This window comes from Falco rusticolus, chromosome 4, assembly GCF_015220075.1.
Source record: "Falco rusticolus isolate bFalRus1 chromosome 4, bFalRus1.pri, whole genome shotgun sequence".
In the NCBI taxonomy this organism is placed as follows: Eukaryota; Metazoa; Chordata; class Aves; order Falconiformes; family Falconidae; genus Falco; species Falco rusticolus.
Genome location: NC_051190.1, coordinates 72,620,798 through 72,648,495, shown reverse-complemented (window position 1 = coordinate 72,648,495; position 27,698 = coordinate 72,620,798). Strand labels below are relative to the sequence as shown.

At 39.9% G+C, this 27,698-nt stretch overlaps 2 protein-coding genes across 3 annotated transcripts in view; both read left to right on the top strand.

Moving 5' to 3' along the window:
* Window positions 1-16,332, top strand: part of LOC119146876 (macrophage mannose receptor 1-like) — a 66,599-nt gene extending 50,267 nt beyond the window's left edge. For both annotated transcript variants that reach the window (XM_037385210.1, XM_037385211.1), the window contains 7 exons: window positions 369-598; window positions 1,674-1,839; window positions 2,737-2,889; window positions 7,173-7,289; window positions 9,232-9,399; window positions 13,804-13,857; window positions 14,234-16,332. In XM_037385210.1, the coding sequence (XP_037241107.1) occupies window positions 369-598; window positions 1,674-1,839; window positions 2,737-2,889; window positions 7,173-7,289; window positions 9,232-9,399; window positions 13,804-13,857; window positions 14,234-14,484 (1,139 nt within the window). In that variant the 3' untranslated portion in view covers window positions 14,485-16,332. The remainder of the gene's footprint in view (window positions 1-368; window positions 599-1,673; window positions 1,840-2,736; window positions 2,890-7,172; window positions 7,290-9,231; window positions 9,400-13,803; window positions 13,858-14,233) is intronic.
* A 3,827-nt stretch (window positions 16,333-20,159) lies between these two features.
* Window positions 20,160-27,698, top strand: part of LOC119146877 (macrophage mannose receptor 1-like) — a 33,675-nt gene continuing 26,136 nt past the window's right edge. The window contains exons 1-6 of the mRNA XM_037385212.1: window positions 20,160-20,461; window positions 22,147-22,545; window positions 23,790-23,963; window positions 24,928-25,092; window positions 25,416-25,532; window positions 26,395-26,538. Of these exons, the coding sequence (XP_037241109.1) occupies window positions 20,401-20,461; window positions 22,147-22,545; window positions 23,790-23,963; window positions 24,928-25,092; window positions 25,416-25,532; window positions 26,395-26,538 (1,060 nt within the window). The 5' untranslated portion in view covers window positions 20,160-20,400. The remainder of the gene's footprint in view (window positions 20,462-22,146; window positions 22,546-23,789; window positions 23,964-24,927; window positions 25,093-25,415; window positions 25,533-26,394; window positions 26,539-27,698) is intronic.

Below are 27,698 nucleotides of genomic sequence, written 5' to 3'. Positions count from 1 at the left end.
GGAAGACGACACAGTCTCTGCAAAATATTTCTTTTGATGAAAAAGTATTTTATTAAAGAAATTGTGACCTAATCTAATCCTAATTCATTTCAGTAATACTGTTCTGGAGGTTTATACAGAATGCTCCTTTATTCCTCGTCAGAGCTTGCTTTAAGCAGCTCTTTTCCTTTCTATGGCTTTGTAATTGATTTTTACTCCTGATCTGGCTTAAAGAATAGCGCATCTAGCCCACGCTGATCAAAAGTCAGAGAATGTGAAATCAAGAAAAAAAGCTTTTTGTTTAATTCTATTTGCAACCACAGCAAAATCATAATCCCCTTTTGAACAAGTATATGAATCTTTTTTCATAATTTCATTTCATTTTACAGATGCTGATTTTCTGCCTTCTACAAGTTCATCCCCATCCAGCATTATCCGTTATGGTAACAGTAGTTATTTTTTCATCCATACCAAAATGAAATGGGAGGATGCACGAAAAAACTGCAAACGTGATCAATTTGACCTTTCCAGCATCTTAGACCCCTACAGTCATTCATTCCTGTGGCTAAAGATATTAAAGTATGGAGTGCCTATGTGGATTGGTCTTAACAGTAATGTGGTAAGAACATCAAACTAATTGAACATGATGCTACTTCTTTTATGGAAAAATCAGGAACTGAAAAGTCTTACTATCTCGCTTTGCTTTAGCTTATTACTTTATACCTTGATCCTAAATACTTTTATGTGCTGTCAGGTTTACAGGTAGGAATCCATCCTCTTCTATTACTCTGAGTAAATTGTATATATTACACATATTTTTCACACTTCTTTTGTGATATTACAGTCTCTTCAAATAAGACATTTTAGGCTAGCATTTTGAAATACCTCTTTGATATGTAGTGTATTTGACATAAAATCCACATATTTTAAGATGTGCAGTAGAAAGCATTTATTCTAAATAACAATACCTAATTTTCACAATTGGAATAGGGTGCTGTTTCTTTGACTCTTTTAACACCTTTGAGGATAGTTAGCCAAATAATTAATTGTTCACCTAATTTAATTTTGTCTTCCCTCTCCTAGTTCTTTGATATTTTGATACTTTCTGGATGTTAAAATACACCACCCTTTCTTCTTGGCACAGACACTTGTCCCATATTCACTTTGTTTGGCTGAACACAGGAAAGAAAGACAAATGTGTGAACACAACACACCACTTCCTAAAACCCAAAAAATTCCCCTAACCTAATCAACAAGATGATTCACTGAGTTCACCAGCTTTGATGGGAAGTGATTAAGTTTTCAAATATACTTTAAGTTAAAATAATCTACATTTCTTGAAATTTGGGGGGAAACCAATAGTACAAAAATTAGTCATCAGACTTGCGCTCCTACACATAATTTTAAATGAAATTTTTATTCATCCCAAATTAACAGTTTTGTTACATTCAAAATTAATTCAGTGTCGCTTATTCTGCATTTCCTTTTACTGAAAAGCATTTGTTGTGCTGCTGCATTTCTCAATGAATAGCTGCTTGTTGCCACATACATTTAAAAGTTTGAGCTATTTGGTTTTGTTATTGATTTCTAAAAAAACCTTTTAGGATAGGTGCTGCATAGACAGACATTTGACTGATGAAGGGATGGTTAATGATTAGAGTTTAATCATTCTGGTTCATTTGTTTTGTTCTTAGACCAATGGCCGTTATGAATGGATTGATAACTGGAGAATGAAGTATACTAAATGGGCTGAAGGGGAGCCAAAGCAGAAAATAGGCTGTGTCTATCTAGACATTGCTGGAACCTGGAAGACAGGATCCTGCAATGAAAGTTACTTCTCTGTTTGCAAAAAACCCGATGGTAAGAACTTCCATCTAACCACTGTAATTACTATGATTATCTCTTTAGAGTTCGTTGGGCTGGATCGTCTGCTGATACGTACTTAGATGCTGTTTTTTATTTCAAGAACTAAACAGATGAAAGCTGCTTTAAAATGAGGGCCAACACATATTAAGAAAGAGCTAGCGTGACTGTGAATAGCCATCACTTTACAGTAGTAATGTGTGATATATTTTGCAAAACTTAAGACTCACATTACTCTGCTATTTATTCTGATACTGTGAAAGCACGCAAGACCAAAACCCTCAAAGATCGAAAGGCAATGAATGTTAGATACTAGTCAACGAGTATGGTGTTGAAGGGGGAAGAGCTGAATGACCAGCCCATAAGGAATGTTTACTTGTAACAGCTTTCCAGGTTTTCCTTTTATAACTGAATAACAAAGTACAGGTGGTATTGGAATGTTTAAGGATACTTCTTTAGGCTGCCTTCTTTTATGTTTTTGACCCAAAACTCCTGTTACTATCATCAGATAATGCCTTTTGCATTCCATGATACTAGGTCACAGCCCGTATGACCAAGTTCATATGGGCCCTAATTGAGCAAAGCAACCAGGTATGAAAATACATTTGTGAGTAAAGAGTTGAGGTGAACTTAATGTGTTAAAAGATAAAAATATACTTGTATTCTTTGCTAAATTAGATTTCTTAAGACTGCAGTTGCAGTACCTTTTGTTCATAGATTTAGGGATTTTTTCCATTATTGTGTTGTACTAAGCAGTATAAACTACCATGTTTACACTTTTTTAAGACCTGAGTGAGTTTTCCAGCAGTTGGTTAAAATAATCTATTAATGATAAAAGAATCTATAAGATTTCTTTAAATTTTGTGCCTCATCTTAAATATTTTTTTTAAACAGTTCAAGCTCCCACCGAGCCCCCTCAGCTTCCAGGAAAGTGCCCTGAATCAGAAGGACACAAGTCTTGGATCCCTTTCCGAGGTCATTGCTACTACATTGAATCTTCATCTACAAGGAACTGGGCCCAGGCATCTTTAGAATGTCTTCGACTAGGTAAGTATACTCCTTAAGCGAAGAGCACATCTTTTGATTTGTTTTTCTTCTCTGTGGAAAACTGAACATGTGCTGTGTAGTTTTGTGATTTCAAGGATGGTCCAAGTGTTGGACAGGACGATTGCATCCAATTATTACCTTAATTTGGAAGAAGATGGCAAACAGCTGTCTACCAGTGGCACACACTGTCTTTCTTGTATGGGGGACCAGGCATTAGAGGAGCTGTGTGGCCTGGAGTGGAGAACACAAAAGCAGGAACTTTGCCCTTTGATCCTGCTAGGAGGTAGTCAACCTCATCCGCAGCAGTCACTAAATCTTACTTTAAGGGCATTTTATATCTTTTGTATTTCTGATCTAATTTGCCTCTTGATTGTTGCAGTTTTATGCCACTGGAATGAAAGCTACAGCTCTCTAGGCTGGACAATATATTCATAAAATGGGGTGGTTGTGTTGTTTCATTCTTGCAACTTCTTTTTCTGGGAAAGTGAAAGATTCATTATGCTCCATTTCTGTCTATCTGCTAAAGACAAAGCTATGTCTATAGCATTGGTGGCAAAGTGACTTAGGTGTCTAACCTTCAATTAGAGTATGCAGAGATCTTGTTCATGCTGTCAGTGGAACTGGATACAGATTCATCTTCACTGGAAGTATATATTGACATTTGGTCAGGTGAATTGACCCCTAAACTCCACTAATTGGGTTGATTAGCTCTCCACTGATTGTAAACCTACCAGTGAAACCCATGCCAAATATAGTCATCTAGAGCTGGGTAGGAAAATTCTCACTCTTTCTGCTCGTTCTCAGTTTCATTCTTGGATTCTCATGACCTAGTTTGTTGCCAGCTCTAGTTTGAGAAACTAGTATTTTTGAGGGAAGATTCAAGTTTTGTTATATGTTCTTTAAATCTTACTATATTTTCCACGTCAACTTTGTCTGACATTTGGATAAAGGTATTGGATAATATACTTTTAAATATAGAAAAGTCTCCACAATAGAAAACTCCTGCTGTAGCTCAGCCTTTAAGACTCTGACAATTGTTACAGTGTGAGCCATTTCCATACAGTCTTCTGAGTTCTTTAGTTGACATGACAGATGGTCAGTCTTTGAAAGCTGCAGTGAATGTTCTTAGTTAGGAACAGTGAAAAGGACCTTGATAGCTGTGTGCCTAACAGCTGTTATCTGTTACCTGCAGTTCTCTGCTTTAGAGTGGAATGATTGTAATTTTGAATAAGCTTGTGCAAGAGATTAAATAACATTTCTTTTTTTTTTGGAGGACTGAGTTTCTGAAACAGACTTTCAGTAAGAAGAGTGTGGCAAATAAATGAAAGAGTTTCAAGGTGAAGTTTGAGAGGAATTGAATAATGATGTTGCGTGTAATGGCAGGTGCCTCCACTCACTGGCTCAGGTTGTCCACACGTCTTTGTTGTTGGAATCTGCAGTTACATCAGAATTGCATTTTTCTGTAAAACTAAGATTCCTGATAAAAGACACTGACCATTTGTTTCAGCGTGTGTGGTAAAGGACTGGCATTAAGTGGAATTTAAAATTTGAATACTAGTATGGTTAAGACTTCATGTCACTGACATCCCCTTCCCTTCTAATTTTTCATCATAATTGTTAGGGCAGGCTGAATCCGGCAGCACAGCAGAAGCAACTTTACCATGGCTCTATGCTCCCAAGTCCAAGCAATGACAAGGCTGAGATCTGTGTGTTCCCTGTAGGTGTACACACAGATACGACACAGCTATACATACATTAATGGCTGGCCACACAGATCAGCACAGACAGAAACACAGAGCACTCACATGAACACAGCCTGCACCAACACCCTCATGTTGTTCCACTCTCCAGCTGATCAGGGTGAAGGTCTGTTAGTGGGAATATGTACATAAATACAACGTGAATCCCTCCAGCAGCTGGACTCAGACACTCAGTTTGCCCAGTAGCTGCCCCATGGATCTATTCCTCAGTTGCTGGAACCTGGAAATAGGAGCCCCCATGGCCATCGGCCTGGCTTCTGTTGCTGATACAAACCCTGTCCCTGCTACACACTCACACTGGTCCCTCCAGTAGTCAATCCCCCATGGTCTCACCTGTAGAGATACACAGCGGCACACACATGCAGAGCTATTTGAACCTCCCTTGGTCTCCCAGCAGCCACTGGCTCCTTGGTTTCACCCTTAGAAATGCACACATACCAGCAGGAGTCACCTTTAGAGACCTTCAGCCCTTAAGGTCCCTTCAGCAGCTGGCTGAGAGTCCCCTGATTCCTCTGATAACCAGCTCAACTTGTGCTCTCACCCTTGGTGATGCACACACAGAGTTGGCTCACCTACTTGCTGGCTGGGCTGACTTGATGTTCCCTAGCGATTACACGCTTATTTGTCTTAACTGCACTTGCTCCAGTTGTTGGCACCACAGACACAAGAGTCTCTGACTCATGGTCCCACTCCAGTTGCTGGTACTTAGACCCCCATGAACACACATGCACACAGAGTGAAGAGTCCTTCACCCATGAAAATAGTTAGAAATAGGGTTAATAAGACAAGACTGTCTGCCCAGATCAGGTACAGGGTATGGCTAGACAACCGTACTGACCAGAAAACTGTTTACACGTGACCAGTCTTTTTATCCCCTTGTCCCTTTATTTTCCCATATTTGTTCTTCGCCAATCATCTAGGTCCATCCCTTTCCCTGTCTTCGGATCTTGCCCTGAACATGTCATAATAAGTCTTGTGCAATCTTGAAATGCTCTTCTGTATCTCATTGTGTGTCCCATACCTCTAGGCAGTAAGTCCCCTCAGTCTGAAAGGTATTCTGATGTTGACTTTTCTTGATGGGTTTCATATCTGGACACAAGGGCTGAGGATGTCCTATTGCAACCCTAGGAGGGGCCTGAGCAGGGTGTCACATCCTCCGAGTCCATATTTTGGGTTCTTGCCCTGTCACTGTGCGTCTTTACTCCTCTGGGCTTGTGGAGATTGGCCTTTGATGAGCTGATGGCTCTTGTCATGGGCCTATGAGTAGCCAAGGAAGGGGTCCCCCATCTGCTATTGTTTCACTCAGCTCCTTTGTGGATGTGCAGTAAAGCTTTTTATCACACAGCCTATCAGTAACCAAACATCTGATACTGTTCCGCAGAAGAGGAACAACTAGAAAAACATAAAGATTGCAGTGAAAAAAGAGGAACATTTCATGTTCTTTTATATTCTGCTGTCCCTGCTTGCACTCTGGGTTTTGTTTGCAGTTGGACGTTATCCAATTACATCTTACCTATAGTAGAATTCTGAACCACAGTAGAATTTGTCAGTAGCTCAGCAGTGATTCAAATTACTTTTATATTTTCATTCTCTGTAACTGTGCCTTCCTTACCTGAGAAAAAATACCTTCAAAAATTCAACGGCCAAATCAAAACAGTCAAGTGCCAAAACCAGCTATTGCTCCATACCTATTGACTGGACACAAGCCCACACTAAAGACAACTGAAGATGCTCTTTCTCCAGTGTTTAATGCCATTCCATACAAAGTCATGTAGCTCATTCTGTCTGCTGGCTCCACGCTGTGACTCCTTGACTGCTAGAGCGTCATACAGAATGAATCATGGCAGAATACCAAGTGTTGTATGTGGATGACTAACAGTGTGCTACACTAACTGGGCAACAGATGACCAAGATGATCATTCTTTCTCTGATGGCTACAAAGAGAATGTAGGAAAATAAAAAAGACCTGATTAAGGAGTTACACTAAGGACTGTGCTTCAGATGCATGAGCTATACAAAGGCTCAGAAAACATTTAATTATCAATGTGCAAAGTTATACTGTGGACAGACTGAAGTTATACATACTTTTTACTAAAAAAATATTTTTTAAATTATTTTTTTAGAGTGCTGGGTGGGTTTTTTTGTGTGTGTTGTTGTTGTTGTTGTTGTTGTTGTTTTGTTTTTAATAGTAACACTCCAATAGAGATTTATACTGTTTACCATATTGGCCTGTTGTATTTTGCCTGGAGTTGTTCTTAGGTTATGTTGCCGTTTCCCAATGGATGAGGCAACACACAAAATGCTAGTGCAATGTCATGGGAATGATAAGAAATACATCAACAACAATGCTACAGTCCTTCATATAAGATATTCCAAAGTTAGTTTCTGTTTTAACTTTAAACTCTGGAATTGGGCAAAATTAAGTGGCAAAAATAAGACTGACATTTGACAGGACAATGAGAATGCTTTCCACTGTGAAACTTATGTCTCAAAGAGATTTTTTTTCTTCTCTGTATCTTCCAGGTGCGTCTTTGGTATCAGTTGAAGACTCAGCAGAAGCCAACTTTCTGGCATATACCATTGAACCACTTGAAGGGAAAACATCAACTTTTTGGACAGGAATGTACAGAAATGTGGATGGTAATTTCTTTTGACATCTTTTTGTTTCGTGGATAATTGTCACAAGCTGTTTGACATGTTGAAAATTTCACATTATGCTTCTGAATACATAAAAAGTGAAATTAGAAAAGGCAACGTATTATCATCACAGGGGAAGCTGCTCAGTTGTAATCAAGCTATATATAACAGAAAGACCAGGCACAGAAAATTCATCTTAAAGCAAGAAAAATAATTCACAACAAAGGAAGGCACAAACATGCATATAGTAAACTACAAATAGGACCATGCTGGAAGTTGAACCCAAGTCAAGTGGTTCTTCTCAAATGTGGAGACACCCTGGGTTGATGAGCTTGTCATTGAGATACTCCAATTTTTGAGCTAGAGAATAATGTAGCTAACATTACCTCTAGTTTTTGGAATCACTATCCAGGAATGACTAGTCAACCATCTTTAGTTACAGCTTGCCCTCAGAACATCTTCACTTTGAAGCTAGAATTGTTTGTGTCTTCAGAATTGTGTATCACAGGTTTTTCTGTTTTCTGCTTCACTGTAAGGAAGGTAAGGTAAGAGAGAACAGGCAATAGACAGCTTTAATTAACTCTTGCATTTACTAATTATTGCTTTTTCATTAACACAGTTAGTATTCAATTATATGGATATTTCTGTCTTTACAATAGACCTAGAAGTTGCTTCAGTCTTGTGCTTTTCAGACTAAAAGTTCCAGTATAACAATATCAGAGACAGGACTTTAGAATTGTTCAGGTGATTTGGAGTGGGGTTTCCTTGGGTTTGGAGGGTTTTTTTATAAATGCCTGCTCAACTCTTCCATGTCAAACTAGCTGGGGAGAAGACAAGTATTCAATTACAGTACTTGAACTAAACCAGGAAAAGGAAAAGTTCTCCGTAGAGGAGGAAAGAATTTGAAGGGAATGATGATTTATAAGCAAAACACATAAAGAAAAGGTTAACGGACACATAAAGTGTTTTTTAAAGTGGTTCTAGAGCAGGTACAGAACAATAGACTTCTTACAGTGATCATAAACACCAGAGTTGCTTCAGCAAGTACATGTCATATTAGTAGGTAGTGATTATAGTGATTTCAGCATAACCACATAACTACATTTCATATCTTTGGAAAAGCGATTGTATCCAGATGCCATGCCCTGAAACAAAGGGTAGCAGGTATTAAAAACAAACACCAAAAAACAAAGCAAAAAGCAAAATATGAAGAATCTTATAAGAAATCAAAACACAGTTTTCATGCAGAGTCTAAGAATTTACTTGAGTACTACTTAAGAGTCACAAGGGGAACACTTAGTCTAAATAAATAACACTATTAAAAGAAAGAAAAAAAAAAGGAACAGGAAGGAAGAGACAGAAAGTTCTAGCATAGTTGAACAACAGTGAGTGTATTTCAATGACACTGATCACGAGATTTTTGAAGTAGATCTTTAAAAAGAAAAATTGTCAGTGAATGTCAGAAAAAGAAAAAAAGTCAGTGGAAAGGAGCAGAAACTGGAAAACATATGGAATAAAATTGGGCTTAGAAAGACTTCAGTGGGGAGTTCAAAAAGAATAATACAAAAGCTCCATACAATTACTGAAATACAGGGCATGCTGGTGAAGACAAATTATGTTTTGACATCAGTAATTTCTATAACCTCAATAAATAATTGACACTGAACCATTGCAATAAATTGTGGGAGATACTTCTTCAAACTTCCTTGCCTTTATAACATCACAAGCCAGATTGGCCTGCCATTTTCCAAATTTGATGATACATCATTTGCATAAAAACTTAAGGGCAACATGGTGTGTCAGACCAGAAACCTAAGTAGTCTTGTGGTCTGTCTCCAAGAGTAGCCACAAGTAGGTTTCTGAGGAAGGCAGTACATGTGGAGCAGGTGTCAAGATGGAAATGAATACTATCGTGTTTTTCCATGTTCAATGTCTTTCCAATTAGGAGAATGGCTGTGGCTAGACAACACTGCAGTGAATTTTGTCAACTGGAATGTAGGAGAACCTTCCCCTCAACAAAATGAGCACTGCGTTGAAATGTATGCAAACTCTGGGTACTGGAATAATATCTACTGCTCTTCCTACAAAGGCTATGTTTGTAAAAAGCCAAAAAGTAAGTGCTGCATTTATGAATTTGTTTTATGTATGCAGTATGTTCCTTGTGTGCCAGTATTAATAGATGGCCATTATACACAGTACTTTTTAGCTGAGTGTTTTGAGCTCTTATAAACACCAAGGAATACAAATTTGCTTGCCTACAAAAAGATAGAATAACTCTTGTTAGAAAGTAGAACTTCTGACCAGTGCTCAAGTCCCTTCAGATCTGTTTTAAAAGAATTGTGTGACGGTCTTAACTGTACCTGGTGTGTACACTTAACAAGTTTGCCTGCTCTGTATCAGTAATTGTTGGATAATCAGTGTTAGTACTGTGTCCTGCATACACAAATTCGTCTCATCTATTTGAAAACACATTCCCCCTCTGCTCAGTCCAAGGAGTACTCTTTGCTTATTTCCCTCTGGCAGTCTCATGTGCATGCATTTTCTGAGTATGAAGTAGTGTTTCTGTGAATTTTGAATTAATGAACAGGTTTGGACTTTTTGAGCCTATGTTCTGTTTTGAGAGTATGAAAAGCAAAGCAAATAGCATAGTCTGGATGTGCAAAGCAAATATACTCTGAATGTGAGAAACTGAAAGTGTCCTGAAATAACTGAATGTGCAGATTTGACAATAAGGACATCTAGTGCATATGTGTTCCTAAAAGTCATCCTAATCATTTTTTCCAGCTTGTATTGCAATATCAAAATCTCTTACTAATGTTTACTGAGAAGAGTGGAATGCGTGCAGTAGCTGAAATCTGCCCACTTCCTCTACAAGACTGGAAATGAGAGAAATTCTGCTATACTTTCTATAAATTTACTCTCATGCAGTTATTCTTACTTTATCAGCTGCTTGTAATGATGACTGTATCTTTTACAGGAAATACTGCTGAACTGTCAGACATAACCAGCCATTCAGAGTCTACTTACCTGTCTTTTTATATTGTGATTGGCAAACAAAAAGGCACTTTATTTTCATTCTCTCTCCAGAATAGTCATAGATGTAGGTAACAAGTGTAAACATTCACTGACCACCTCTCCTTTCCAACCATTCAATTCTGTTTATGCTGCTACTGGCATGCAGTTTTGATACTGAGCCATTTCAAAGAGCTGCAGCAGATGAAAGCTAGTTACTTTTCTACAATTGGCTTCAGCCAGTCCAGTCTCCTGTGCTGGAATGCCATGGAGTCAGCCAAATGTCAGCATCAAGGCAAGGACTATATAGCTGCTCACTCAATTACAGGACACAGTTGAGTCCTACACTGTTTGTAAAAATGCAACTTGGCTTGGCACAGTTTTGCAAAACTGTGATAGTGCTCCATTTACAGAATTGAAAAAAGTATTAAATAGCTATAGCCTAATAAATAGGGTGTTTGAAGCATGAATTTACTTACTTGTGCTTGCTATGGCTTATGTTTGCTGTTTTCTGAAGAGACTGTGAATGCAAAACTGTGACTGAAGTCTTCCCATAGAATAGATGCTATTTTCTGTTCCATTTATTGAGGTAATTTTTACCATAGTAGTTTGAAATCCTGTAACAGGTCTATTCCATAAAAAAATTAACTTTATTTTGTAAGTAAGGAGGTACTCTAAAGGACTGTTCAGCAGTTCATCGGGTGCTAGTTGATTGTGCTACAAATAGTGACTAGGTATATGCTAGGAGGAGGAGAACCTCCATCCATCCCACTCCTACCAGTTTGATGTCAGTGTCAGCAGTAGATGCCTAGAGCCTGGAGAGGGATCACAGGTCAGCAGGAGAGCACCTGAAGAGCAGCACAAAGGAATTCCAGCCTTTCCAACCAGGAAGTCAGTTTACCAGGGACCCAACTTAAATGCCTCTACGCAAACACATACAGGACGGGGAATAAACAAGAGGAGTTTAGACATGTGTGTGTCGGCAGGGCTATGATCTTATTGGCATCAGGGAGACATGGTGAGATGGCTCCTATGACTGGAGTGTTGGAATGAAGGATGCAGGCTTTTTGGGAAGGATGGGCAGGGGAAGTGATGAGGGGGTGTCTCCCCCTATGTCAATGACCAGCTGGAGTGCATGGAGCTCCATCTGGGGATGGATGAGGAGATGACTGTGAGCTTATGGGTCACGATTACAGGGAGGGCAGGGACAGGTGACATTATAGTGGAGGTATGCTAGCTAACAGGCCACCTGACGAGGAAGACTGAGCAGATGACGGACTCTATAAACAGATAGGAGTGGGCTGACATTCAAAAGCCCTGGTCCTCATGGGGACTTCAGCCACGCTGATATGTGTTGGAGGAACAACACAGCAGGGCATAAGCAATCCAGGAGGTTCCTGGAATGTGTTAATGATAAATTCTTTCTCCAAGTGATAGAGGAACCAACAAGGAGAGGTGCTGTGCTGGACCTTGGTTTCATCAGCGAAGAGGGGCTGGTGGAGAATGTGAAGCTCAAGGGCATCCTTGGCTGCAGTGACCATTAAAGGGCAGAGTGCAAGATCCTTAGGGCAGTGAGGAGGGTGCACAGCAAGCTCACTGCCCTGGACTTCATGAGAGCTGACTTTGGCCTCTTCAGGGATCTGCTTGGTAGAGTACCATGGGATAAAGCCCTGGAGGGAAGAGGGGCCCAAGAAAGCTGGTTAATATTCAAGGATCACCTCCTCCACGCTCAGGAGCGAGGCATCCCAACAAAGACAAAGTCAGGCAAAAATGCCAGAGGCTGCACGGATGAACACGAAGCTGCTGGACAAACTTAGACACAAAAAGGAAACCTACAGAGGGTGGAAGCAAGGACAGGGAGCCTGGGAGGAATACAGAGAAATTGTCTGAGCTGCCAGGGATCAGGTTAGGAAAGCTAAAGCCTTGATAGAATTAAATCTGCCCGGGGACATCATGAACAAGAAAAAAAAAGCTTCTGTAAGTACATCAGTGATAAAAGGAAGACTAGGGAAGAGACGGGCCCTCTCTGGAAGGAAACGGGAGACCTGGTTACCTGAGGTATAAAGGCTGAAGTATGCAATGACTTTTTTGCCTCAGTCTTCACTGGCAAGTGCTCCAGCCACACCGCCCAAATCGCAAAAGGCAAAGACAGGGACTGGGAGAATGAAGAATCACCCATTGTAGGAGAAGATCAGGTTTGAGACCATCTAAGGAACCATGGGACCTGGTGAGGTGCATCCATAGGTCCTGAGGGAACTGGTGGATGAAGTTGCTAAGCTACTATCTGTCATGTTTGAGAAGCTGGGGCAGTCCAATGAAGTTTCCACTGACTGGAAAGAGGAAACACAACCCCCATTTTTAAAAAGGGAAAAAAGGGAGACCCGGAGAACTACAGGCCAGTCAGTCTCACCACTGTGCCTGGCAAGGTCAAGGAGCAGATCCTCCTGGAAACTATGCTAAGGCATATGGAAAATAAGGTGATTGGTGACAGCCAACAGATTCACTAATGGAAAATTGTTCCTGACAAATCTGGTGACCTTCTACAACAGGGTTACAGAATTGGTGGATAAGGGAAGAATGACTAATGTCATCTATCTGGACTTGCACAAAGCATTTGACACTGTCCCGCATGACGTCCTTGTCTCTGAATTGGAGAGATGTGGATTTGATTGATGGACCACTTGGTGGATAAGGAATTGGCTGGATGGTTTCACTCAGGGAGTTGTGGTCAACAGCTTGATGTCCAAGCAGAAACCAGTGATGAGTGGTGTTCCTCAGGGGTCAGTACTGGGACTGGCATTCTTTAACATCTTTGTCAGCGACATGGACAGTGGGAGTGAATGCAATGCATTGATGCATGGATTCAAGATTTAGCTATAGGCTGCTTTTATGTCCACATGGCAAAATATGGATCTTCATCTTAAACAGTGGCCTGGTTTTCCCACAAGATTTTGTGGCCCAGGTATTAAATTTTGAATGAGTTACAAACATTTTAGTTTGAATGTGATATGTGCTAAGACACTTTGGAGTTCATGAGTGATTTCAATTCTCTGTGTAAGTAGGCCATTAAAGTCTGTTTGCAAACCAAATTTATTACATCTGCTATGCTTATATAAGATAAGTACTCAAGAATTTGTAATTGTATTAAGGATTAGGTTTGATCATCTCTGGCCTGAAGATGCTGGGTAGGTTTTCTCGTGGTTTTACGCTGATGTCAGGATCTGTCTCCGTGGGGCTCTTTGATGATGCTTCTTTTTTACTGGTTTATGTAAATAACTACATATGAGACCAGAACAGAATAAGCTGTTGTGCTATGCCTTTTGATTGGTGTCTATAGCTTTGTGTGAACTAACCCCAAGTGTTTTCAGTATTTCGTGGTATGTTTTACCATATATTTCTCTGAATATGATTTTGGGTATTTTCAAAATATAGAAATAAATAATATAGAAATAAATTACAGAGTAATATGGTAACATAATTCTTTTTCACTGTTTTGAAATGCCAGCAACTGAAGTGCCACCAGCAGCTGAAATGCCACCAACTGAAATGCCTACAAAGGGTAAGAATATTTTCTTTCAAGTAGACAAAAACTAGATCATAAACAGGACAAATCATATTCTGTATCGTGTCTCTTTCTTACATTTTCTGGTATGCCTGACTACCATATCTGTTTCCTAGGAGCATATTATTTCCTTGTAGAATAAGTTATACTCCGTTTGGTATCCAAATAAATGCAGATTTTAAAAAATAATAATTTGTGATATAGCATACAATGTTAGCATTTTAAAATCTAATACTTTTATGTGGCTACCTTTGTCTCTCATTATTTTGAAACAAATGGAACACTTCTTAAAACATCATGCTTTCTAAAGAAATTGTTTTCAGTAATCAGACAGAGTATATAGCATCCTCTTGATTTCTTTGTATGTTTTCAGCGATGACAAAGGATGAGAAGGCTCCTACTCTGAACCATGGTAAAACAGGTGTTGTAGTTATTGTTGTCATCCTCATCCTAGTTGGAAGTGGCCTTGCTGGCTATCTGTTCTACAAGAGAAGAAAGAATCGGTTGTCAACAAATGACAGCTTTGAGAACAATTTGTATTTTAATAGTGATGCAGTTCCTGGAACTAGTGACACAAAGGATCTTGTGACCAACATAGAACGGAACGAACATGCAACACTGTAATGTAATAAAATGGAATGTAATGTAATATGTAATGTAAAATGTAATGTAATAAAGTAAAATGTGCCTTGTTTTAATAAAATTATGCAATTAGAATTAAGCCAAAGTTATTTTCTCATGTGCAAATACTGCAGTAGCCGGTTTCAGTGTGTGTGTGATGTTATATACAGCAATTACTTTATATTGTAACCATTGTATAAAGTGTCAGATTTCAGATCTCACAATTTGATGACCCACACTGGTGAGTTTGGGTCTTAAGAAAAGATATAATATTGAATAATTATTAAAAGGAACAATAGAAATGGATGTATCTAGATCCGCTTGAGAAGGCTCCCAAGATTTGAAGTTTCTGTACCAGATTTATTTCAAACCATGCTAATGCACAGATTCTTCAAGCTATTCATCAAACACCTCTCTGATTCTACCATCTTTCAAATATTCCTAGGGACTTAACTACAGGGATAACTGCTGGATTACAAGTCTGTATTTAGGCACATCCTCTTTGAACTACATGGGGAAAAAATAATTTTATGATGTAATTTCAGTTTCCACGATTTCACATAACAGAGAACCAAGTATGTAGTTCTTGTATTTATGCACTCTAGGATTTAACCAGGTAAAATCTGGGGGCAGGCCTCTGGAATGGAGAAGTGTGGTTGCTGTTAACTGCCAGAGTTCTGGCTGGCCACAAGTGGGTTTGTCTGGGAGAGGTGATGAAGGTCATGGCAAAACTTTCTTCTTATCAGGACGGCAGCTACTGAGGAGAGGGGAGAACATTACCTAGATGTGTTCTGGAGGTCTACAGGAGCACTGGATAGCTGTTACGGTGATCACATGTTGGTACTGCTCTCCTACTGCCTTTCACTGAGTAGCACAGGTTTGTGGGATGTGTGCTAGAAGTCAAGAACAATTTAGCTTTATCAGTGTATTAGTTGCTATTGATTTTATTTCCTTTCTAAAATGGCTAGATCAGTTACCATTTATGGAAATTTTAGATTCCTCAGTGTGGAGGTTATATTCCTAATTTTTGTAAATCTTGTAAAATTTAAATCATGCATGATGCCTCACTTGCATACAAAGGTTTGCAAGGTTTGATTTTGTGGTTTCAGATTTTGTTTTGTGAAATAAACAGCAACAAGCTTTGATTTTTTTAAAATAGTTTTTCATTTTATAGTCTTTATCTAAGACATTGCAACGGGATAAAGTTAGAAGGGAGATGGTACAACTGTGGAGACATTCCAAGTAGTAATCAAGTAATATATTGACTATATATTCCTGAATCTGTCCCAGGATTGTCTGCTTAAAATGAAAACAATAATGTCAGCTGAGTGATTTCGTAAAAATCTTGAATTACATGTGTGTGTAGGTAAGATGGGGAAATTTATCATGAAAACTTTTCTCTGGCTCTGCTCCCTTTCTCCCAGTTATTTCCTTGCCTGTGTTCCTACTGCTGTTTCCATTTTTAATGCACAGTTGTTTGAGCATGTCTTTTCAAGGGGTAGTACCTCTAATGGTTCTTCGTGCCACCCGATGGGGCTTATGTGCCAGAAGCCTCCTCACTGACTGATTAATGATGTTAAGGATGATGTCGTTTCAATGATATGGAGAAGCGTTGCCAGCTAGAAAGGTATGTGAAAGGGACAGTGAAAGGTCAAGAGGCCCAAACTGGAATCCGAGCCTCACTGCGCTGGCTGCAGTCTCTACCCAAAAGAAGTTCAGTCCTGTTCTGGGGCCCTGCACAATCTTAAGGCCGTGTCTGCACCTCGAGTGATTCTTCCAGATAACATTTAATCGCATGTATGTATGCAAATGTATGATTGGAAAGAAAATAAAGGTTGAGGGAATGTCTCATTTCTGGTTCTTTGCAATACTTGTCAGGTACGTGTACAGCTAAAAAGTGTCAGGGAGAGAATCTGGCCACTGGAGCCTGGATAGTCCCGGGCCTATTCATGCGTTTATACTGCCTGAAATCCAGCGTCATCTTCCAGTTGAGGAGAATTAAAAATGCCATGCTAGTTAATAGCTGGCAGTGGGTGTAGCTGCCTCTGTGAGATGCTGCGTCTGTTCTGCTCTCTTGTCCAAATGGGTGCAGGAAAAATAGAGGAGGTTCCAAATCTGAGACTGTACTTGGCCTGCTCATTTTAGAAAGAGTGTAAGTGAAAAAGACTTGCAAGATTTTCGGAAGAGGAGGAAATTTAAGCTGTATGGTTTACTGTCCCTCCTATTGCAATGCAATGGAATTGAAGCGAATTTCCCATTAAAAAGAGAAAACACGGAAGAGTGGCATTTACAGCACAGGTAATCATTACAGTTGCGTGGAGTAAGCTGAAGATAAACACTGAAACCTTATACACAAATTCTAACAGGAATTTTTGAATGGAAGATAGAGAAATGAACAGGCGTGAACACTTTAAACAATACCTAATTTATATACGATTAAATGGAAGCCCTTTACCTAGGGACTTGTAATTATAAAAAAAAAATATTTTACCTAGAGACTTCTAATTATAAAAAGTAGAATTTCTTGGGGTTTTGCTTTGGTGGCGGTTTTGTTTGTTTGTTTGCTTTTTCTTTTTTCACTTTTTTTTTTCCAGCTAGTACCTTTCAGTGATGGCTACTCATTTATTAGACTGTCTGAATACAGAGTCTAGTCCCAGATTTTTAACATTATCATTCCTTTGGTCATACTTGTGACAAAACTGATCATACAGGTTCAAGAAAAATTGGGAGAGTAGCTTCCAAACTAGTATTCTCTTTCCACAGCCTCATGCTGTTTCCAGCTTCCCTGGCCTCAGCTGTTGTGTAATAGTTTTACCAAACACCATTTGGTGATCTGGCATCATGTCTTTTGCCTGCTGCTAAGGCTGCAATGTTCCTGACAAGTGATTGACTACATCAAAAAAGTTTCAAAGATTGGGCTGGGGAAGTTATCCACGTTGTTCTATTTGACCGAAAAAAAGCAGTGTGCCTTCCTGGAAATTATTGACGTTCATATGGACGCAATGTAACTTGTTGCTTCATGTATTCTGGCCCTCCACCAATTCTTTCAGCCATTTTCTACTACTGGCTACTATTCCTATCAGGATCAGTCGGTTGCCTTAGAACGGCCCTGTTGCTCTTGTGTTCTCTTATTTTGTCTCCTGAGTAGGTGCCGCTACTTAGGGGAGGTTTCAGGCTGGATGTTGTGTAAATATACATTCACAGAGGAATTGAGATCTTGCTTTTCTGAAATATTCTTGCTGTAAAGACAATAAAAATAATTTCTTGGCAAGCAAGATGAGACGTAAGTGATGGATAGAAAAGCAAAGCAAATTTTTAACTGATCACTAATAATTCATATCCATAATCCTCTGATTCTGCCAAGATTTCTCATGTTTGATCTTGGCGGTTTAGATACATGAAAGAAAAATAAATGTTGGTTATGTAGCATGAAAATATAGCATGAAAGTGCAGGATCCCTTATGTTGCTCTTTTAGTGTGTTTTGAGCCTGTCTAGAGAAATGGAAAAGTTGTTCACTCTTTTCCCCCCACCCCCCCACCCCCAGGCTAGAATGTATCTACTGAGGTTTAGAGCATATCTTTTTTTTTTTTTTTTTTTTTTTTTTTTTTTGGTAAAAGTATTGTTTTGTGTTGGAAACTGTGGTTGTACTATATGTGGGGATTCTGAGTAGAAATCTTATATCAAGTTATAGCAGGCTAAATGACCACAAAATTCCTTTCAGATTTTACTACCAGTGTTTTTTGAAAATGAATTATTTCAATTCTGTGGGGAAACATCCAGCTGAATGCGAATGGACTCACCCATGCATTTCTGTGGGCAGCTGAGGAATGACTCGACGGCAATATTTGATAGCGTGTAAAGGTTTGTCTCTGCACGTTGCTACGTTTCTTGATACCCTTCTGCTTAATTTTCATTTCCCCTTTTCTCCAGAAGAGTTCAGACTTCACAGAAAAGGTGGTGAATCTGCACCCTGTGAGTGAACTTCCTGCCTGGGAGCAGATTGCCAAAGGAACAATGCTGACTCAACACAAAACCCAGCAGCCTTTCTTCCTTGCCGCTTCTAAAATGTCAGGCCGTGCCTTACCCAGTGGAAGATGCTGGAGTGCACCTTTGCAGTCTTCTGATTTCCTCTCCTGCTTTGTGGACTGTGATGGGGTCTGCTCAGACAAACATACAAACACTGAAGTGGAACCGACCTCAGTATGTTTTACTTTTTTTCAGCATCTCCCAGCAGATCATTGGTAACAGTCCTTCACCAAACGCTGATCTTTCTTCAGAACAAAACTAGGTTGTTTTTCCCTGTTGTAATTGTACTCGTTGCCTCCCCGTAGCTCTGGAGATGCTGAGATGTTGGAGGCAGCAGAACCACAAGACATTACATTTCTCCTGCCTAAATAATAAACAAGAGTTTTTTCCATCTGCACACGTGGAGCTTCTGAACAAGGATGCAAGAAAAGCTGGGAAGTTGAGGTTGCGGAGTCAAGCATTTCCATGTAGTGGAGTACCAGAACGCTTTACTCCAGACTCAGTGCAGCCATCTTTTCTTATGCATCATAATTCACTGCATAATTGACCATCTGCTGCTTTGCGGAGGCAGCCCTCTCTTTTCTCCCACTTTCCTCAGGTCTCAGTGTCCTTCTCAGGCTCCTGTTCTTTCCATGGGTTTGGTCTAGCTGTACCTGCTGGCCTTCAGGTCCCACTATTTTCTCTCACTGTTGTAATTCTTGTTCTGCTGTAATTCCTTGTGCATCTTTTTAGACCCAGTGAGTCGTCTATCTGCGTCTAAATCAGAACAATAGAAGCAGGATCACACATCTTCAGGTAGGTGTTTTCATTGCTTGCAACAGCAGCGATTTTCAGGGAAAGACCATAAAGGGTATTTGCTTCAAATACAATATGGGGAAAGTTATCCCAAACCAGCCTCTCCCGAAGACTTGGTAACAGAAATTTTTCAAAGGCCATAAAAAAAAAGGGATGTAAACCTTCCTCAGGAGTGCCTTTTCTCTTCCCCTGCCTTTGACGTTTTTCTAATTCTTTTACCTGTCATGAAGGAGAGAGCTTTTTTCAGACTAAACATCAGAATTTTGTCAGAATGCCTGAAGGGTGTGCACTGTATGGGGTGCAAACTTTCACAGACTAGTGGCACGAAAAATGTGGCAGTATTCCTTACCAGTTTAGTTTTCCTCTCTAACAATAATTGAAAATCTATTTTCCAGTTACAGGTTCTCCCTAGAATTCTGTGGTTTCTTTTCAGAATGTCATCAGCTGTTGCTGTCAGTTTGGGTACGTTGCTGCTGCATATAGTCAGGAATGGAGCACAAGAGGGGACAGGTGCCTCCTCAAGAATGCAGGCTCCGTTTTCTACAGCTTTTCTCTTTTCTGTGGAACTGCAGACATGGGAAATTCTGGTTCTCGCTGTCTCAAAGGTCGTAGTTACCTGATTTGCGTGGTGTCCTAGCCAATTTTTCACAGTGTTGCATTTCACTCTGGCTTTGTTCATCATTTATCGATACAGAAAGATCCCCCTCTTCTTTTTCACCTTTTTAATTTCTTTCTGGTAAAGAGACATTCATGTCACCTCTTCGTAAAAATAATGATCCTGAACTGTAAGGTATGTCTCCAAAAATCCTCACTAAAATGTTCTCTCTTAGATCTCATATTTCCACGGAAGAGAAAACTTTCATATAGTAGAGAAACCAGCTTAAAAAGAAAAGTTTATTCATTAATGTATTATTTCAAGATTACTCATGTGACATGATCCAGTTCCCTATTTGCTGCTCAGAACTTCCCTGTATCTGTTGAGTCTTAAAAAACAAAAAGGATTTGTTAATCAGGTTCAGTGCAGAAGGATTTTCTTGCAAGACAAGATTTGGTCTTCAGCACTTCAGCGAGTGGAGAAGAGAGTGAAACATTTGGCCATGGCTGTCTACCTGCTTCTGATTTTTCTCTCTTCCTTTAGTACATCTCTTCAAATGGCTGGTAAGTCTTTGTTCTCTGCTGAGTAGGGAGTTTTACAAGTTCTTTCTTGTGCTTTCCTGATGCCCTTGCTGGACAGTGAGTTTAGATCTAGTCACAGCATGTAATTTGAAACAGTTTTATTCAATTCTTAAATTTGGTGGTATCTATATAGGCATTCTGTCTCCTTAACCCAGTTTTCGAGGTGGTGTATGAATGAAGGAAATACACCAACAGATGTGGGCACTAGTGCTAATTCTTGAAAATCTGCCAGCTGAATGCAGACAAAAACTGGTCTGAAATTACTCCACTGGAGGTTAGGACAGCTCAGAAGTCCTCTCAGCATGCACAGAACCATTGGCTGATACGTGTTTTGAATTTCTTAGATATCTCATAGAGATTATGGCCTATGAACAGTTGCATGTTGGAATCCTGTTTCCAAGCTGATGGCTTTAGGAAGGATGTTAAAAGCTTCTGTTAGATTTCAGACACTCCTACTGCTGAGAGGAAAACAAATGACGCTCTGTCTGCAGCTTTTTCTCACAGGAAACTCCCAGCTAGAGAACTGCAAGAGCCCAGTGCCATCACTGGGATGGCAGCAGGGACTAGCCAAATGCAGATCTAATCCACTACAGGAGAATTTCCTTTGTACATGTTTTTGGGTGAGACCAATCTGGCTCTAATCTATCCTCTGCTAACCTTCTCAAGAACCGCTGCGGCAGGAAAGCTGTGCCAGAAATGCCATCTGGCTTGTTCAGGTCTGCAAGCCTTTCAAAGAAACGTCACTGAGGCTGTTCGACCATCCCCTGGCAGCCCTGGGATGGGGGGTGGGGGGGTGGTTATGAAGCCCCATTTAACTATTCCACCCCGGCAAGAAGCTTTGCGGGGCAGTAAAATTCAATGGCACAACAAAGCGAGTTGGATGATGGTGCTGTCACTTAAAGAGTTGCTCAGGGATGCGAGGCAAGGTGCAGAAATGGTTACGTTTTGGAGCAGGCTGAAGTTTTGTCCCTTTTTTGAAGCTGGTCTTAAGAAACAAAACCCTGTTGTGCAGTGCCTCACATTTCTGTTTACAAGTGTAGCTATTAATGGCACACAGGATACTTACTTAGCTTAACTATGCTCAAAACCAAAGTGATGATGCGGCAAGTTGTGGCTTCCCTCCTGAGAAACTGACAAGTTGAACTCTGTGAAGAAACAACTTTTTTGCACATTTGCCAAAAATTTCCAAAATAATTAACCGGAAATTAATAATACCCCTCTTGCCTGATAAGCTGCAAACTGCAACGTCATCCTAGGCCAAATATAAAAATGGTTGAATTTTGAATATGTAAACCATTTTTAATAGCTCTAAAGGAAAAATTCCTTTTACTTCCAAAATTAAAGCCTCTTTAGTATGCTGTGTGGTGATGGAACTTTGAAGAACTCATGAAATTTAATAAAGGTAATTTTTGAATGGCATTTGAGAACAGTGTGGAGGGATGTGAAGAAGAGTAATTTCTCTTGAAAGAGCTATATTTTCAGCTTCTGTGTTGCTTGCATCTTAAGAACATTTTGATGAATACCCTTCATACTGATGATTCACCTCTCTTGCTTTCTTCTTTTACATATTCCATTTCTTGTTGTAGCAGACTGACAAATAGCAAGTAGCTGACTTACCTCTTCTGAAATCTCTCCTCAAATGTTTGCACTCTCATTTTATTTTATAGATAGTGGAATCTTTTCAATCTATAATGAAGACAGCAAGCTCTGTGCTGAAGCTCAAAACTCTAGCTCGGTCATAACTACCACTTGTGATGAGCACAATGAGTTTCAAAAGTTCCGGTGGGTCTCTGCCACGCAGCTGCTTAGCATGGCGCTCAAGCTGTGCCTGGGAGTGCTCAGCAAGGACAACGAGGCTGCCATCATGTTGGAATCCTGTAACAGGACAAATGAGCTCCAGTGGTGGGAATGTAGAAATGAGACACTTGCAACCCATGGCAAGGATTTATTTTTCAACTATGGCAAAGGCAAGGGGAAGAAAATCAGGTTGTCCGAAGGATCAGGCAAAGGGAGCAGGTGGAAAATCCATGGAACTGCAGACAGCGTGTGCTCTAAGCACTATGAGGGTGAGTACTGAAAATTGATCTCTATTTCTAGGTAGCTTGACTGCCCCTGTTTGCAAAACATTCCACTGCCTGCTTGTCATGCAGCAACCCTTTTCTTACAGAGACATCAGTAGCAGAGCTAACTACAAATAGGGTGTAGAAATGCAAGGCAAACATGACTGTATATATTTCTGCAAACCTTGAAAAGCACAATTCTTTCAAATGATGGAATAAAATGACAAAGGCCTATGATATAATCATAAGGAAGAATGGGAATTCTGTTTGTACAGCAACAGTGGGAGGAAATCTATGACTGTTTCAAAATATGTCTGATCAATTTGTAGAAGTGGTGATTGTGTTATACTTGAATATTTATTGTTGCTTTTACTTGGTTTGGCCATGTACTATCTCTAAGAAGTTAATTTCTAGTTAACATATATGTAATCCACTTTTAACAGTGCTTACCTGGGGTTTCCCAGGCCCAGCAAGAAGAAAAAGTAGGAAAAAGCAAAAAGAAAACCAGTGCTTAATAGTTTAGGATGCAGTAAGTCCTAACACACTAATAAAGGAACACTGGAGAGTTAGGTCTCCTTTTCCTGCATTATTATCCCTCCTGGGCTATGTAGCGTGGTCATCCAGGCTCAAGTGTTCAACTTCCTTTCTACAGTGACATTGGCAGGGTGGGAAGTTAAATACCATGGGATGAAATTTTTGCTGTGCTCTACAGCAGTTTGAATTAGATTGAAATTTGTCATGATTTTTTTCAGATAGCAGCTAATTAGACTGCATAGAGATGGGAGGGTCACATCCCAGCACAGTCACATGTAAATTTAAGATATAACTTCCTCTCATGATGACTAATAAAAATATTCTGATATCTCCTTTCCAAGCCTCTTCAACCATACAGGGGAAAAAGGGAAATAAAGAACCTAAACATCATCCAAGGACAGAAGTATGTATGCAACAGGTGAAGCTGAGTCATAAGCACCTCTGACACAGTAGTCCAGAGAGCAATGAAAGGAAACAATAGACAGAAATTAGTCTCAGGGCCAATTAAGGGTTGTTTGGGAGCCTTAGGTCTGAATATTTTGCTATAGTCATACCTGACTGGCACCACAGCCTTGGAAGGCTTTGTGGTAATGAAGTACTGATGTGTTAAGCTCTTGCACAGCTCTGTTGTGTCCATGGAGAGCCGCTTATGAGCAGAGACTGTGGTGAACATCTGATACCAACTGACCACTATTGACCTATGTTTCTCTCTGTAGATATCTATACACTGGAAGGAAATGCCTTTGGTGCACCTTGTGTGTTCCCTTTTAAGTTCAATGGTAAATGGTATGCTGAGTGCATCCCTTGGAGTGGCAGTGCAAGCTTTCTCTGGTGTGCAACTTCTTCAGATTTTGATAAAGACCAATTTTTTGGAAAGTGTCCATTAAAAGGTAATTTATTTATAAAGATTTCAGGAAAGGCATTAAACAAGTTTCTTCCACTCTCATGGTCAAAGTCTCCTTGGGATGTGGAAGTAGCATTGGACAGCAAGCTGGATTCTGGCTAGCCTAGTTCACTGGTGAGCTATGCAATAAGATGAGGTATCTGCTCTTCACTCTCACTGTTTCTCCAGAAGACATGAGAAGTGGTCTACAGTGCTTCTGAGACTATGGTACATCTGGGGAGTATTTTGGGGATGGTGACTGGGACTGATGGAAAAAGGAAGAGAAAATCCCTTGGACCAGGACAGAAGAAAGTCAGGGCAAATGAAAGGCAGAAAAAGCTGCAATGAATGAGGAAGGTGAGATATAGGGAAGCAGGAGACAGTGGTGTATCATAGGATGGAGCAGAGAACAGCAGGGATGGAGCAAACTGAAGGGTGTAGGACACGAGCAGCGACCTTCACCTGCCTTAGGTGCTCCAGTGCTCCTTACACCCACAGATCATCCAACACAGCTTTCCAATAACGACACAAAGTCTCTACCCCTTCACATCTGATTGATTGGAAATGATCGTTTCTGTCACATTGGGAGTCTAAGTGAGCGTAAGTGGGGTTCCAAGGTAAGAAATGGTTGCGGAGACCAAGATTTTCTGTATGGGGAATAGAGAAATGTGTGTGTAGGGGTAGAATGTATCAGTGAGTGGGTTAATGTGGACTGAGCTGTGAGAGAAGTACATTGGTTATATAAATAAGAAGGAACAGGGTCAATGTAGAAAAACTAGGTTTGGAAGGAGAAATAATTCCTTATGTGATTAATGTATTATCAATATAGAACAAAATATATTTAAGTGGGGCAAACTATAAATAAAAATTAGCAAATCATAGTTACATATTTTTAGTCTGCAATGAAGATTTTATTTTCTGTGTTAGCAAGTATGATTATCTTGTCAAATTGCTGTTATCATGTTTTATAGACACCATACACAACAACCTTTGGAAAACAAATCCTGTGACAGAAACCTACTATCAGATAAATTCAGAGTCGCTTTTGACATGGCACCAAGCAAGAAAAAGCTGCCAGCAGCAGAATGCAGAATTATTAAGTGTCACAGACCTTCATGAAGAAATGTATTTATTAGGTAAAGTAAAATAAAACCCCAAACAAATTAATACATATGTTGGAAATGTAGGTCAGCTCCAAGAGCTTGAACAGGGATACTTATACTTACCTTGTGAAAATAGATCTTAGAGACGTTTTTAAAACGTTTGTCCTTTTCTAAAAAAAATATTAAAATCAATGGTATTGAAATAGTGGAAAAAAATCTAACCTATATTTTAAAAAGAGATATCTACTATTACACTTTTCCTTTTTCTGGGCTTTAAAATTTGATCTCAAGTTTTATTGAATAATTTACAAAACCAGAGGCATTTAATAACTTGAATGTTCCTTTTGGCCATTTAGGGCTCACTAGTGACCTGGGTGTCAATGCGAAGCTCTGGACTGGCCTTTTCAGGGCACTTGACAGTGGCTGGCAATGGATTGGGGGCGGTCCTTTCAGATACCTCAACTGGGCTCCAGGTAGGTGTCCTTTTCTGAAACAATGATCAGGGTCTGGGCCAGAATTCTCTTCTCTTCTTCAAATTTATGTTACATAATTCCTTTGGCTTCACAGAATTTTTAAGAGGTTCCAGGAGGTTGTGAGAAAGGTAGGATGTTACAGTAATAGAGGTCACACCAGAGATGGTTCTGAGAATTTCCCAGAAAATGCAGATAGTTCAGAAAACAGTTTAAAACAAATACCCGCACCTCATTCTGGCTTGTTTTTTTTTTTTTTTTTTTAATCTACAATTTTATCAACAGGCATGTTAAAAAATTAAAGAGAAACAGTGCATAAAAAAATATTTTCACTTGTTCTCAGCTACTGCTTTTGACTTTTAGCCATTATATTTTGTCTTAATAAATTTCCACTCTTTTCTTAGGATCTAAGTCACCATCTTGCATGTGGCAATGTTACCTATTTTCATAATAGTTGTAGCTACAGGGGAATCCAACGGGCGAGCACTCTCATGGAATTCAATATGCATTTCATGTCCAATGTCCAACAGTAAAGGACAGTGAGTTGTTTGCAGTACTACCACCCCATAAGGAACTGTGTCTTAGATGAACTTTTGCAAGCTTTTTTCTGTGTGCTGCTGTACTTCAAACACACTGAATTTCTTCTAAAGCAGTGCATGGGAGAGGAGGGGTAAGTCTTATGTTTGAAATGTTGGCCCTCTCGGCCATCCCAGTGGTGCTCCCTTGTCACCACTCTTGGGAATTATCACTCTAAATAATAAATACACCAGTGGCTTTGCAGCTGAAAAAGACCCGTGCGTTCCCTCCTGTGATGAGGTGAACATTTTCAGTGTTAACAGAGGGATTCTGTGCCTCTGTCCTAAAGGAAATCCCTCTGTGGAATCTGGAAAGATATGTGGGACCTTCCAAGGCAGGAATGGCAAATGGGAAAACCAGGTGTGTGATCGGAAACTGGGATATATCTGCCAAAAGAGAAACTCCTCCTTCGATTCCTCCACTATTGCCTCAGGTAAGTTGGTCAAAAAATAAGGCTATTTTTGCAGTCAGTGAGAAATACTGGGAGGATGCCGTGTATGAAATGACAATATATTTTCAAAACAAAAGGATTATACTTATTGACCTGGGTCAAACACTAAGAAGACGTTAATTTTCTGGCTCATTTTAAAGATGATGTCTAGATGTTGTTCATCAATTTGAAAAGATCCCAGGGTACCAAAGAAGGCATCATTAGTGTTTAGACATGTTATCCGGACCACAAAATACTGATGAATATCCTATGCTCTAAAAAAATACACTAAAGATGTGCCCTGCTAAAAGATGTGAGCCAGAGTTCATGCTCTCCCTGCTCTCTCTGACCCTTTTAACTCTATACCGAAAGGAAAAATTCAGAATATGGGGCTGGCACCTTTTCCCAGTTGAGCTCCCTTTCCACCTGGGGCAGACTAGGTCTTATCTACGTCAAGAAAAAGGTGCGCTATTACTTCATCGGGGAATTCCCAGCATGCAAGTATCCCCAATAAGTCCCTCAACTACATATATACAGAGATATAAGATTATTCTCTGGCTCAAGGGATGAATGGCACATCATAGCTCTATCCTGTACATTCTGGCTGTATCCAGACAGCTCACTGGGAATGGTTTCTGACCCATGCTGACTTCCAAACCATGCCTGGATGTTGTTTAGGGGAATGCAAGTCTGCGCTGGTCAAAACTATGTGCAGGGAGCATTGAACAGTGTGGCTGATCACATGCCAACGCTGGGTACACATTGTGCCCTCTCCCATTTACCGCGTGGGTGCAGACCATGTGAACTTTCAAAGCAGTGGAAGATGGTTGGCGATGCTAAATTCACACCAAAGAAATAGCGGCTGAGCAAAGTGTGTGGCATTTCTGTGCAGCTGGGATTTCTGATGTCTGGTATATATATGCGCCTGGGCTTTCTGATATATGATTTGGGCTGTGCAGGAGCTCCAACTCACTCCCAAGCACCTGGTGTTTCCAGAGAAAAAATATGCAAAATATCCTAAAGTCACCAAGATAAAGCCCCTGTGTAGGAAAAGAGGCTCTTTTCTGTGGAATGTGGCTGTACCCAGAGCCCTTCTGAGGGGGATTTGACAGAGTTGTGCCCTGCAAGTTCACCTGCCAAGTTACTTAACATTTATTTAATCC